General features: G+C 48.0%; 1 protein-coding gene across 1 annotated transcript in view; it reads right to left on the reverse strand.

Moving 5' to 3' along the window:
• Nucleotides 1-14,962, reverse strand: part of fbln7 (fibulin 7) — a 50,250-nt gene that overhangs the window by 13,179 nt on the left and 22,109 nt on the right. The window contains exons 2-3 of the mRNA XM_078213647.1: nt 14,710-14,869; nt 6,036-6,209 (exon numbers count right to left, since the gene is read on the reverse strand). Of these exons, the coding sequence (XP_078069773.1) occupies nt 6,036-6,209; nt 14,710-14,869 (334 nt within the window). The remainder of the gene's footprint in view (nt 1-6,035; nt 6,210-14,709; nt 14,870-14,962) is intronic.

Below are 14,962 nucleotides of genomic sequence, written 5' to 3' on the forward strand. Positions count from 1 at the left end.
AAAAACGCCAAAGGGTGGCCAGAGAGTCTTGCCCGCGATAACTTGTCGCTAATATTCTGGTAAAGGTTGCTGTTCCTGAGCTGTTCAAATGTCGACTTCTACTTTGAACATTCCCGTGTTACCCGTTCCTCACCCCACCCGAGTGATTGACAGTTAGGTGTGTGGGGGAGGGGCCTGGTTGTGACTCGCACTCTCTGACTCTCTTTGGAAATAACCTGGTATCTCTCCGGAGTTTGAGATTAGCTTTGCAGCCATGTTTCTGCTCTGTAAAATGGCCAATCACTGTATGGCATAGCACCTCAGGCACCAACATTATGTCATAACATTGCAGCAGTTTGGCCAGAGTTTTACGCTCTCCTCACACTCCACCCCAGTGGGTTCTAAGGTGAGGGGGAAACGTGAAACTGCAATGGCGAGATTTCCTCCAGGTTCTCACCCACCCCAAGCTCGCAGCGATTCTTCATTTGGCCCATCGAGTCTGCACTGACTCTCTGGCAGAATATCTTACCCAGGCCCTCTCCCCTGCCCTATCCCCTTGGCCCCACACATTTACCCATTAACCCCCCCTAACCTACATATCTTTGGACTAAGGAGCAATTTAGCATGGCCAACCCACCTAATCTGCACATCTTTGGACTGTGGAGGAAACCGGAGCACCTGGAGGAAATCCACGCAGACATGGGGAGAACGTGCAAACTCCACACAGACAGTGACCCAAGGCTGGAATCGAATCTGGGGTCCCTGGAGCTGGGAGGCAGTAGTGCTAACCATCGTGCCGTCCTTAATCCGCACATTATCTTGTTACACAGCCTTTAACCCGTCTTAAGGGTGTTTTCATCACAATAGCCTTAGCTTCACGTTTTCCTCCATTCAGACAGACAAAAGAGTTGTGGCCTGACTCACAGAGCTCTGTGACAGCAACCAGCCAGCGCAGTATCACAGAGACTTACTGTGAACTAGGTACCGTTGCCTATCAATAGCATGCCTGGAATATCTCTGGGCCGTTAGACCATGAAATGATTTAATGAGATGCCTGAGACTATTAACTAAATGCGTCCACGACCTCTGAAATCCATCAGGCCTGGCAGCTGCAGCATGGCTGGGTTAGCGGGGCAAGTGAGCACAGGTCGCGTCACCCTGGCAGAGGCTGCCTGATGGGGAAGATAGGGCGTTCCAGCTGGAATGTGAGACCAAATATCATTTGCCTGGGCAGGTGTTCCCACATGGGGAATGAAATGTTTTTTTTCAGGTTTAGGAATGAGAGCATTCAGCTGACTTTGATCAAGGTGGTTTTGTGTGACATGAAATGCCATAAAAGACTTCATTATTCACTCCCTCCGAAATCCAGGCATTGGCAGATCTGCTTGGCAACTGTCTTCGTGTAAAGTTTGCTGTGAGTACACCAAAGTTAAAGTTAATTTATTAGTCACAAGTGGCTTACATTAACACTGCAATGAAGTTACTATGAAAATCCCCTAGTTGCCACACTCCGGCACCTGTTCAGGTACACTGAGGGAGAATTTAGCATGGCCAATTCACCTAACCAGCACATCTTTGGACTGTGGGAGGAAACCCATGCAGACATGGGGAGAACGTGCAGACTCCGCACATACAGTGACCCAAGCCGGGAATCGAACCCAGGTCCCTGGCGCTGTGAGGCAGCAGTGCTAACCACTGTGCCACCATGCCGGCTGTCAGAAGATCCATAATTGTGATCACGCCAAGTAAAATTATCAACAGTTAATAATCATTTCCTGAACCCAATTCAGTCTAATAGTGTGAGCCCTTCAAAGATGTGCGCGTTAGGTTGATTGGCCATGTTAAATTGACCCTAGTGTCGGGGATTAGCAGGGTAAATAAGTGGGGTTAGGGGATAGGGCCTGGGAGGGATTGTGGTCAGTGCAGACTCGATGGGCCAAATGGCCTCCTTTTGCACTGTGGGGATTCTATGATTCTATGAATTACAGCGTGCAATACCTATGTGTAAGTGTGTAATGCGTGTGTGCAATGTTGCCGTTGTAATAGAGGCATTAACGCATTCAGTTTAAATCAACACTGTGAACGCGATCTTATTGGCCATCCACGCCACACTCTCGCTGCACCGAGGTCAGTGAATTTGGTGCCCAGCCAAATCTCTGTTCACTGCAACAAGATGGGAAAATCCTGCTGGCTTGAAGGGCTGTAACATTCCGGCCTGTATTGTCCTCCCTCTGCATCAGGAGTTCAATCCTGATAAATGCGAAGTGATGCATTTTGGTGGGAATAATGTAGGGAGGAGCTACATGATAAATGGAAGAACCATAAAGGGTGTAGAGACGCAGAGGGACCTGGGTGTGCAAGTCCACAGATCTTTGAAGGTGACGTCGCAGGTGGAGAAGGTGGTGAAGAAGGCATATGGCATGCTTGCCTTTATAGGACGGGGCATAGAGTATAAGAGTTGGGGTCTGATGTTGCAGATGTATAGAACGTTGGTTCGGCCGCATTTGGAATACTGCGTCCAGTTCTGGTCGCCACACTACCAGAAGGACGTGGAGGCTTTGGAGAGAGTACAGAGGAGGTTTACCAGGATGTTGCCTGGTATGGAGGGGCTTGGTTATGAGAGATTGGGGAAACTGGGGTTGTTCTCCTTGGAAAGACGGAGGATGAGGGGAGACTTAATAGAGGTGTATAAAATTATGAAAGGCATAGATAGGGTGAACGGTGGGAAGCTTTTCCCCGGGTCGGTGGTGACGTTCACGAGGGGTCATAGGTTCAAGGTGAAGGGGGGGAGGTTTAACACAGATATCAGAAGGACATATTTCACACAGAGGGTCGTGGGGGCCTGGAATGTGTTGCCGGGCAAGGTGGTGGAGGCGGACACACTGGGAACGTTTAAGACTTATCTAGACAGCTATATGAAGGGAGTGGGAATGGAGGGATACAAAAGAGTGGTCTAGTTTGGACCAGGGAGCGGCGCGGGCTAATTGTTCCTTGTTTCTCGTTTCAAGGCTTCATTCTATGATCATCTTGCTGGTGCCAGTACAGAGCGAGACTGCGGATAGTTGGGAACCTGTCTCGGGGGCAGGGAATTCATATGGTGTTCGTGGAAGTGGAAATGACTAGGGTTGGGAAGCATTTTCCGATCAGGGCCATTGTGATCTCCTGGACTCGTTTCGATCGCCTCAGGGGGTCGGAGAGGAATTTCCCAGATTTTTTTTTTCCCCATGTTTTTCACTCTGGGTTTTCGCCTCTCCCTGGAGATCACAAGGTCTGGAATGGGGGGGTGGGGGTGAGTTAATAGGTTGTAATGAACAAAGCATCGTAGCTGTGAGGGACAGCTCGGTGGATAGGATATTGGTATGTAGATAGGCTGGAAAATTGGGCGGGGATCCTGGATTCAGGATTCAATCCTGGACCGGGGAGCGGCGCGGGCTTGGAGGGCCGAAGGGCCTGTTCCTGTGCTGTATTGTTCTTTGTTCTTTGTATCTCTTGCCAACACGATATAGCCATGCAAGATGGCCACTGATATCCATCTGCACATTGGTCCACGCATACACGGAAATCAAGCACTCGTTTCAATTGGTTTTAGTTGGGCCAAACTTGGCGGTTTGTGGGCATCAGCACTACTGTTCCCAGCATGGCAGCGAGCTGGTCCTGGTACCAATCAATGACCCTTACCCTCTACCGTGTCCCCCGGCAGCATGATCCAGGTTGGTATGATTACACAATGGAGTTATTGCGGGAAAGCGGTATTCCGCAGCTGGGCAGAGAGCCAGCCTCTGGGCACCGACACTGGCATCAGAGAAGGGCAGACAGATGCATAAACAGTGAGAGTGGGAGAGAGTGATGCGAATATAATGAATGAGCCACACAAAGAGGGAGAGAGAGAGAGAGATGTGCAGGGACAGAAAGATGTCAAATTTTTAGGGCCTTGCTCATCCCCAAACCATAAAATCCCGCCCGAGATCTTTCCATGTTCCGCCCCTCGCCTGCTCCGATTCCCGTGGTGGGCGGGGTGGTAAAATTCCGGCTGCAAAGTGAGATGGTGAGAGAGATAAATAGAGAGGGAGCATTGGAAAAATAGAGAGAATTAATTATATTGCTCAACCAGATATGTAGGGCATTGGGGAGAGTTACAGAACAAAGAGATCTAGGGGTACATGTTCATAGCTCCTTGAAAGTGGAGTCACAGGTGGACAGAGTGGTGAAGAAGGCATTCGGCATGCTTGGTTTCATTGGTCAGAACATTAAATACAGGAGTTGGGACGTCTTGTTGAAGTAAGTTCTACAAGACATTGGTAAGGCCACACTTGGCACACTGTGTACAGATCTGGTCACCCTATTAAAGAAAGGATATTATTAAACTAAAAAGAGTGCAGAACAGATTTACTAGGATGTTACCGGGACTTGATGGTTTGAGTTGTAAGGAGAGGTTGGATAGACTAGGACTTTTTTCCCTGGCACGTAGGAGGCTTAGGGGTGATCTTATAGAGGTCCATAAAATAATGAGGGGCATAGATAAGGTAGATGGTCAACATCCTTTCCCAAAGGTAGGAGAGTCTAAAACTAGAGGGCATAGGTTTAAGGCGAGAGAGGAGAGATACAAAAGTGTCCAGAGGGGAAATTGTTTCACTCAGAGGGTGGTGAGTGTCTGAAAAGAGCTGCCAGAGGTAGTAGTAGAAGTGGGTACAATTTTGTCCATTAAAAAGCAATTAGACAGTTACATGGGAAAGATGGGTATAGAGGGATATGGGCCAAATGCGGGCAATTGGGACTAGCTTGGTGGTAAAAACTGGGCGGCATGGACAAGTTGGACCGTAGGGCCTGTTTCCATGTTGTAAACCTCTATGATTCTATGATTTTCCAAAACACTAATAGCCATTTTATTGAGAGGCATGGTGCATAGTTCTTGAAAATTAAGCTGGGTACATGTCGCAAATTGTCCCCTATTAAGATGGCGGCCGTGCATGCGTCCTGCGGCACATTGCTGCTAATAAAGATGGCAGCCATTAACCTGGGCCTACCATCGGCGTAAAACTGCGTATGCACAACATTGGCAGCAATCGTAGCCTTAAATCATTTTAGGCAATGTGTAAAATACTAATGGAATTAGTTAGTGTTGTGGTTTGGTTCCACCTGATATCTGGTGATAGTATCTCACTTAGAGAGTGCGGACTCCTCCATATGTTATGTCATCTAATAAAGTGAATGATTAGGGTTTCTTTCATCAACCTTTTTTTCCTCTTTATTCTTTCATATGATGTGAACATCGCTGGCAAGGCTCATATTTGTTGCCCATCCTTGATTTGGCCTTGAACTGAGGGCAGTTAGAAGTCAACCACATTGCTGTGGGTCTGGAGTCACATGTAGGCCAGACCAGGTAAAGATGGCAGATTTCCTTCCCTAAAGGACATGGGTTTTTGTGACAATCAATGATAGTTTGTCAGAGTCACCATTACTGAGTCAAGTTTATAATTCCAGATTTAATCTGGGAGGCACAGTGACACAGTGGTTTGCACTGCTGCCTCACAGCGCCAGAGACATGGGTTCAATTCCAGTAACTGCCTGTGTGGAGTTTGCACATTCTTTCCCAGCCTGTGTGGGTTTTGTCCGGTTGTTCCGGTTTCCTCCCACAGTCCAAAGGTGTGCGGGTTTGGTTGATTGGCCATGCTAAATTGCCCCTTAGTGTCAGGGGGATTAGTGGGGTCAATAAGTGGGGTTACTGGGATAGGGCCTGGGTGGGATTGTTGTCGATGGGCCGAATGGCCTCCTTCTGCATTGTAGGGATTCTATAATTCTATTCTAGTTTAAATTCCACCAGCTGCCCTGGTGGTATTTGAACCCATGTTCCCACTGGGGGAATTTCACAGTAACTTCATTGCAGTGTTCATGTAAGCCTTACTTGTGACTAGTAAATAAACTTTAACTTTATCAGAGCTTTAGGCTGGGTCTCTGGATTATTAGTCAAGTGATATTGCTACTGTGCCACCATTCCCCCACGCAACCAACCCCCCAACAAACAAAAAGTGAAATTGTGAAACTTTAACCCAGAGTACCTGTACAATTAGCATTCTCGCCGCTCCAACGTCCACTGGGCTGACATACTCTGCTGCTGGAGCCAGTCAGCTGATAGCCAGGCTGACAGACAAAGTGCACTTCATGATCCGTCCTGTACCTGGAGCCGAATTTCTTGCCATGCTTAGGAGCCTCCAGCACAGGGCACAATGTCACTAAAATGAAGCAGAGAGAGAGAGAGAGAAGGATTTCTCAACTGAGGCTATGTATGTCACATCAGGAATACCTGCTTAAATTAAGGGATTGGCTTAATTCACTACCTTTTTCAGGGAGAGTTCTGTAGGTATCAGAACCAAAAATCATTAACACGTGGTAAATGTGCAAATCATAGAATCCCTACAGTGCAGAAGGAGGCCATTCGGCCCATCGAGTCTGCACCAACCACAATCCCACCCAGGCCCTATCCCCATAACCCTACGCATTTACCCTAGCTAGTCCCCCTGACACTAAGTGGCAATTTAGCATGGCCAATCCACCTAACCACCACATCTTTGGACTGTGGGAGGAAACCGGAACACCCGGAGGAAACCCACGCAGACACAGGGAGAATGTGCAAACTCCACACAGACAGTGACCCTAGCCGGGAATTGAACCCAGGTTCCTGGCGCTGTGAGGCAGCAGTGCTAACCACTGTGCCACCTTGCTGCCCAAAATATTCAAAGACCCTGTGGCTATTTATTTCTGTATCCTTGTTTCTGTACTTACCCCATGCCCCCTTACCCGATGGGCCAAATAGCCTCCTTTTGCACTATAGGGATGCTATGATTCTATGATCACCCATTCCCATTCAGTCATAAGGCATTCAGGCACTGTGGTGCGAGATTCCCTTGGGATCAGAGGACTGGAGAGTGGCGAATGTTGTTCCTCTGTTTAAGAAAGGGAATAGAAATGACCCTGGTAATTATAGACCGGTTAGTCTTACTTCGGTGGTTGGTAAATTGATGGAAAAGGTCCTTAGGGATGGGATTTACGACCATTTAGAAAGATGCGGATTAATCCGGGATAGTCAGCACGGATTTGTGAAGGGCAAGTCGTGCCTCACAAATTTTTTGAGGAGGGAACTAAGTGTGTTGATGAAGGTAGGGCAGTTGATGTCATATACATGGATTTTAGTAAGGCGTTTGATAAGGTCCCCCATGGTTGGCTTATGGTGAAAGTAAGGAGGTGTGGGATAGAGGGAAAGTTGGCCGATTGCATAGGTAACTGGCTGTCTGATCGAAGACAGAGGGTGGTGGTCGATGGAAAATTTTCGGACTGGAGGCAGGTTGCTAGCGGAGTGCCACAGGGATCAGTGCTTGGTCCTCTGCTCTTTGTGATTTTTATCAATGACTTAGAGGAGGGGGCTGAAGGGTGGATCAGTAAATTTGCTGATGACACCAAGATTGGTGGAGTAGTGGATGAGGTGGAGGGCTGTTGTGGGCTGCAAAGGGACATAGATAGGATGCAAAGCTGGGCTGAAAAATGGCAAATGGAGTTTAACCCTGATAAATGTGAGGTGATTCATTTTGGTAGGACAAATTTAAATGTGGATTACAGGGTCAAAGGTAGGGTTCTGAAGACTGTGGAGGAACAGAGAGATCTTGGGGTCCATATCCACAGATCTCTGAAGGTTGCCACTCAAGTGGATAGAGCTGTGAAGAAGGCCTATAGTGTGTTAGCTTTTATTAACGGGGGTTGGAGTTTAAGAGCCGTGGGGTTATGCTGCAACTGTTCAGGACCTTGGTGAGACCACATTTGGAATATTGTGTGCAGTTCTGGTCACCTCACTATAAGAAGGATGTGGAAGCGCTGGAAAGAGTGCAGAGGAGATTTACCAGGATGCTGCCTGGTTTGGAGGGGAGGTCTTATGAGGAAAGGTTGAGGGAGCTAGGGCTGTTCTCTCTGGAGCGGAGGAGGCTGAGGGGAGACTTAATAGAGGTTTATAAAATGATGAAGGGGATAGATAGAGTGAATGTTCAAAGACTATTTCCTCGGGTGGATGGAGCTATTACAAGGGGGCATAACTATAGGGTTCATGGTGGGAGATATAGGAAGGATATCAGAGGTAGGTTCTTTACGCAGAGAGTGGTTGGGGTGTGGAATGGACTGCCTGCAGTGATAGTGGAGTCAGACACTTTAGGAACATTTAAGCGGTTATTGGATAGGCTCATGGAGCACACCAGGATGATAGGGAGTGGGATAGCTTGATCTTGGTTTCAGATAAAGCTCGGCACAACATCGTGGGCCGAAGGGCCTGTTCTGTGCTGTACTGTTCTATGTTCTATGTTCTGTCAGGTCCAATACCTTTCCAAGTCGTCATGATACACACATGAGCCTAGAGCATGAATTCGGGACGGCTATTTAACAACAACTTGCATTTACATAGCATAATTAATAGGAACATAGGAACATATGAGCAGGAGTAGGCCATTCAGTCCATTGAGCCTGCTCTGCCATTCAAAATGATCGTGGCTGATATATTGCATGAACTCACCAAGGTTTCCTATACAGCACCTCACAAACCCATGATCACCTAGAAGGACAATGGGAATACCACCACCTGGAAATTCCCCTCTAAGCTACTCGCCATCCTGAATTGGAATTATATCACTGTTCCTTCACTGTCGCTGGGTCAAAATCCCAGAACTCCCTCCCTATCAGCACCATGGTGTACCAATACCACATGGACCATAGAACCATACAATCCCTACAGTGCAGAAGGAGACTATTTGGTCCATTGACTCTGCACAGACTCTGTGAAACAGCAGCTTATCCAGGCCCATCCCCCTTCGCCCTATCCCTGCAACCCCACACATTTACCATGGTTAACCCCCCCTAACCTACACATCTTGGGAAGAGGAAATCTAGCATGGCCAATCCACCTAACCTGCACATCTTTGGACTGTGGGAGGAAACCGGAGCATCCAGAGGAAACCCATGGATACATGGGGAGGACATGCAAACTCCACATAATCACTCAAGGCCGAAATCAAACCCGGCTCCCTGGCGCTGTGAGGCAGCAGTGCTAACCACTATGCCATCATGCCACAGCAGTTCAAGAAGGCGGATCACTACGACCTTTGCAAGGACAATTAGGAATGGGCAATGAATGCTGGCCGAGCCAAAGTCCACTGGGCTGGCATACTCTGGTGCTGGAGCCAATCAACTGAAAGCCAGGCTGACAGACAAAGTGCATTTCATGATCCGTCCCTGAATCGATAGAATCAGGAGAAAAAAATTCACTTCAAAACTTGTTTCCCACACAATCCCCATCTCCCTTTATGTCACTGGGATAGAGAAACCTGTTAGTCTCTACTTTAAACATACTCAGTAACTGAGCTTCCACAGGCCTCTGGGGCAGAGAATCCAAAGATTCACAACCTTCTGATTAATAAAAACACTCTTCTATTTCAATCCTAATTGGTTCCCTCCTTATTATGAAATGATGTCCCCTGGTTCTAGATGCCCCAACCAGGGGAAACATCACACTTGCATCTAGTTCTTTAGGTATTTTGTATATTTCGATGAGATCATCACTCATTCTTCAAAATTCTCGAGAATTCAGGCCCAGTTTTCCCAATCTCTCCCTTCATAAGACAGTCCCACCTTCCCCGGAACAAATCTGGTGAACCTTATCACACTCTCTAAGGTACGGGGACCAAAACCGCACACAGTACAACAGGTGACATCTCACCAGGGTGGTACACAATTGAAGCAAGACCTCAGTGCTCCTGTACTCAAATCTTCTCATGATAAAGGCTAACATACTCTTCGCCTTCCAAATAGCTTGCCGCACCTGCATGTTAGCTTTCAGTGACTTATGAACAAGGACTCCCAAGTAGGTCCTTTTGTACATCTACACTTTCTAATGTCTCACCATTTAAGAAATACTCTGCACATCTGTTCCTCCTACTGCAGTGGATAACCTCATATTTTTCCGCTTTATATTCCATCTGTCGTGTTCTTGCCCACTCACTAAGTCTGTCCAAATCCCTTTGAAACTGTTTTGCATCTTCCTCACAACAGACATTCCTACCTAGCTTTGTGTCATCTGCAAATTTGGAAATATTACATTTGATCCCCATATCCAAATCATTGATATATTGTGAACAGCTGGGGCCCAAGCACTGATCTTTGTGGTACCCCACTAGCCACAACCTGCCAACGCAAGACTGACATGTTTATTCCTACTCTCTGTTTCCCGTTTGTTAGCCAATCCTCAATCCTTAGACAGTACCTTGCAAACCCATGACCACTTCGATGTAGAAAGACAAGGGCAGCAGAGGCATGGGAGCATCATCACCTGCAAGCTCCCCCCAAGCCACTCACTGTCCTGACTTGGAAATATATCGCCATTCCTTCTCAATCGCTGGGTCAAAGTCCTGGAATTCCCTCCCTAACGGCATTGTGGGTCAACCAACAGAGCATGGACTGCAGCGATTCAAGAAGGCAGCTCTCCACCACCTTCTCAAGGGCAACTAGGGATGGGCAATAAATGCTGCCAGCCAGCAACGACCATGTCCATAGATGAATGAAACAAACAATAAAGTATATTACCTCCTATTCCACGTGCTTGAATTTTGCTCGCCAACCTCCTATGACTTGATTTTGATTTGATTTATTATTGTCACATATATTAACATACAGTGAAAAGTATTGTTTCTTGTGCGCTGTACAGACAAAACATACCATTCGTAGAGAAGGAAACAAGAGAGTGCAGAAGGTAGTGTTACAGTCATAGCTAGGGTGTAGAGAAAGATCAACTTAATGCAAGGTAAGTTCATTCAGAAGTCTGACAGCAGCAGGGAAGAAGCTGTTCTTGAAACGGTTGGTACGTGACCTCAGACTTTTGTATCTTTTTCCCGAAGGAAGAAGGTGGAAGAGAGAATGTCCGGGGTGCGTGGAGTCCTTAATTATGCTGGCTGCTTTGCCGAGGCAGCGGCAGTGTAGACAGAGTCAATGGATGGGAAGCTGGTTTGCATGATTGATTGGGCTACATTCACGACCTTTTGTAGTTAGTTCCTTGCAGTCTTGGGCAGAGCAGGAGCCATACCAAGCTGTGATACAACCAGAAAGAATGCTTTCTATGGTGTATCTGTAAAGGTTGGTGAGAGTCGTAGCTGACATGCCAAATTTCCTTAGTCTTCTGAGAAAGTAGAGACGTTGGTGGGCTTTCTTAACTATAGGGTCGGCATAGGGGGACCAGGACAGGTTGTTGGTGATCTGGACACCTAAAAACTTGAAGCTCTCAACCCTTTCTACTTCATCCCCGTTGATGTAGACGGGGGCATGTTTTCCTTTACGCTTCCTGAAGTCGATGACAATCTCCCTCGTTTTGTTGACATTGAGGGAGAGATTATTGTTGCCGCACCAGTTCACCAGGTTCTCTATCTCATTCCTGTACTCTGTCTTGTCATTGTCTGAGATTCGACCCACTATGGTGGTGTCGTCAGCAAACTTGAAAATTGAATTGGAGGGGAATTTGGCCACACAGTCATAGGTGTATAAGGAGTATAGTAGGGGGCTGAGAACACAGCCTTGTGGGACACCGGTGTTGAGGATGATTGTGGAGGAGGTATTGTTGCCTATCCATACTGATTGTGGGCTGTGAGTTGGGAAGTTCAGAATCCAGTTGCTGGGGGAGGTGCCGAGGCCCAGGCCATGGAGTTTGGAGATGGGAATAATAGTGTTGAAGGCTGAGCTATAGTCAATAAATAAGACTCTGACATAGGTGTCCTTGTTATCTAGGTGTTCCAGGGTTGAGTGCAGAGCCAGGGAAATGGCGTCTGCTGTGGACCTGTTGCGGTGGTAGGCAAACTGTAGTGGATCCAGGTAGTTTGGGAGGCTGGAATTGATTTGTGCCATGAGCAACCTTTCGAAGCACTTCATAATGATGGATGTCAGAGCCACCGGCTGATAGTCATTAAGACACGCTGCTTGGATTTTCTTAGGGGACTATCCTGTAGGGGACTTTACCAAAAGCCTTCTCAGAATTATCCAAGTAAACTATGTCCAACATCTCCCCTTTATCAATTCTGTTATTAACATCCTCAAAAACTCCAACACATTTGTCAAACATCATTTTCTATTCATAAAGCCATGTTGACTATGCCCAATCAGATCAATATTATCTAAGTGTCCACTTATCGCATCCTTTATAACAGATTCTAGCATTTTCCTGACTACTAACACAAGGCACACATTTTCTCTCTCCTGACATTCTTAAATACTGGGGTGACAATTTCTACTTTCCAATCTGCAGGAACCTCTACAGAAATTTGGATGATGATCACCAATGCATTCACCATCTTCTCTCATTGACAATCTGCATCTTTTGATCTTGCAGTATGAGGACATTGTGGACCGTCCCTCGGCCCTTTCTGGCCTTGTCAAAACACCAACACTATTGTCTCAATAAGAGAAGATACAGAGGCAGCTTCTGTGGGTGATCTTAACGAAAGACCTGGGGCTGGTTACTGTTCAATCTTGAGGATATGAGTGATTATTTTAAAACAGTGCCTCCTAGTTCTAGATTCCCCCATGAAGGGAAACATCCTCTCAACATCAACCCTGCCAAGGCCCCTCACAATCTTACTTGTTACCATTAGATTGCCTTTCATTCTACTAAACTCCAATGTATAAAGGCCCAACCTGCGCAACCTTCCCTCATAACACAACCCTTTCATGCCAGGAGTCAGCCTCGTGAACCTTCTCTGGACAGCCTCCAATAAAAGTACATCCCTTCTTAAGTAAGGAAACCAAAACTGTTCATAGTATTCATGTGCCCCGCCCCATGGCATGATGGGGGTGGTGAAGAGGGCATTTAATAAGGCAGACAGGTGGGGATCCCGCCATCTTCCTGCCTTCAACCCAATTAAATCCCACTGAAGTAGGTAATCAATGTCGATTTAAAGGTCTCATCCAGTCAGCACGCTGTTAACCCAGCAGTGGCTGAGGAAGCTCACCCATGCAGGGAGCATCCAAGCAAACCCTGGTGTGTGTGCTTTCAGGCTCAAGGGGGTACTCTCATTGAAAAGCACTCAGAGCTTGACTGAGGGGGCCAGCATCAGGTAGGGGGATGGTGGTGATGGTGTGGGCTGGGTAGGGCAATCACACTAAATGCCACCCTCTTGCCCACGCTGCTGGTCCCCCTGTTGCGCCACCCCATCCCACTTGTCGCCACCACTCACCCGAGCCTGCGTCCCTCCTCGATCTGAGGCCTTGGCTAGGTGTCATACTGGCAGCAGCCACCGCCACCCCAGTGGCGCTGCCGAGCACAGAGGAGTTGCCAGCCTCGGATTAGCCAGCAGCTCTGGGTTGATGGGACTTCAGCCCTGGGAGTCCATGATCCTGGGGGAAGGCTGCCATTAGCCTGTTAAGTGTCTGACTGGCAAACGTTGCGGTGTACCTTTTTGTGTAAAGGGATGACAGGAGGCTCGCCAGCCTGTGGTGGAGACCTCTATGGCCTTCACAAAATTTTTCCCGAGCTGTGGTCTCACCAATGCCCTTACAGTTGTAGCAAAAGTTCTCTATCTGTATATTCTATTCCCCTTACAAGAAAGACTAACATTTACTTGTTTCCTAATCACTTGCTGTGCCTGCGTGCGAACATTTTGTGATTTATTACAAGGTCACTCAGATCTTTAATAGAATCAGAGACTCCCTACCGTGCAGAGGAGGCCATTTGGCCCATCGAGCCTGCACCAACAGCAATCCCAGGCTCTATTTCCACGTTTTTACCCCGCTAATCCCGCCCTGCCCCGCCCCATGATCAGAGCCGGCGTTCACCCCGGCAATTGGGCCGGCATTCACCTCCCACCCCGCTCCCTGCCTCCCACCTCCCCGATTGGAGCCGACATTTCCCTCCCCCCCCCTCCAGTTCCAGCACCCTCCCTTCTTCCCCCCTGAACATTGGATGCCTTTCCCCCTCCCAACAGTCAGTGCTGGCAACTCCCCCTCCCTTCCTCCCGAACCTCGGACCCCTCTCAACAGGCAGTGCCGGCACCCAGGCAACTTCCCCCGGGCACTGGACCCCCTTTCCCCAAGCCCCCATCCACACAGCCATCACCAGCACACCCCCTGCAAACGGCCATTGCCGGCATCCCCAGCTCCCACATCCGCTTCCGCCCACCCCCCCTTCCTCATGAGGTTCCCACTGGGGTCCGCCGCTGGCACTGACTCCTCCCCCCTAACCTACACACCTTGGAACACTAAGGAGCAGTTGAGCATGGCCAATCCACCTAACCGGCACATCTTCGGAGTGTGGGAGGAAACCGGAGCAAACCCACGCAGACACGGGGAGAATGTGCAAACTCCACACAGACAGTGACCCAAGGGCAGAATCGAACACTGGTCCCTGGTGCTGTGAGGCAGCAGTGCTAACCACTGTGCCACCGTGCTGCCTGCACAGGTCCATGTAACTGAATGGGGCAGCTCCTAATTCCCTTGCTTTACTGAGGAGCACTTTGCACAGGGTTTCTCAAAAGTCACACAACTCAACTTCTGCAGGGTTTGTTTTTCTCTCCTTCCTTTGGGCGGCTCCCCAAGATATCTACCTAGATTTACACTAGGGCTCCATTCATTAATAGACTGTATTGTCGGCGACATTGTACAACTTTACAATGCAGTGTCTGAAGAAATGGATGTCTCTTGCTGCCTGAGACTGAGGGAACATACCTGAGGGTTGGTCTGCTGTCAGTTTGGTAACAGATACCTGTAAGGCCGATAACTTGGCTTTCATGGTACGGATTCCATCAGCAAAACGATTTTCTTGCCCTTTCAGGAACTGTTGCATTTGTCGAATGGCAATGAGAACTTTCTGTCTGTTCAGGCAACCCTAGACAATGAAAGTGGGAGTAAATTGCGGATTAATTCTGATCTCAGCTGTTCAGAAGTGTGGCCAAATTCATTCGACTATTATCAAGAGGCA

Source organism: Mustelus asterias, chromosome 5, assembly GCF_964213995.1.
Source record: "Mustelus asterias chromosome 5, sMusAst1.hap1.1, whole genome shotgun sequence".
NCBI classification, from domain to species: Eukaryota; Metazoa; Chordata; class Chondrichthyes; order Carcharhiniformes; family Triakidae; genus Mustelus; species Mustelus asterias.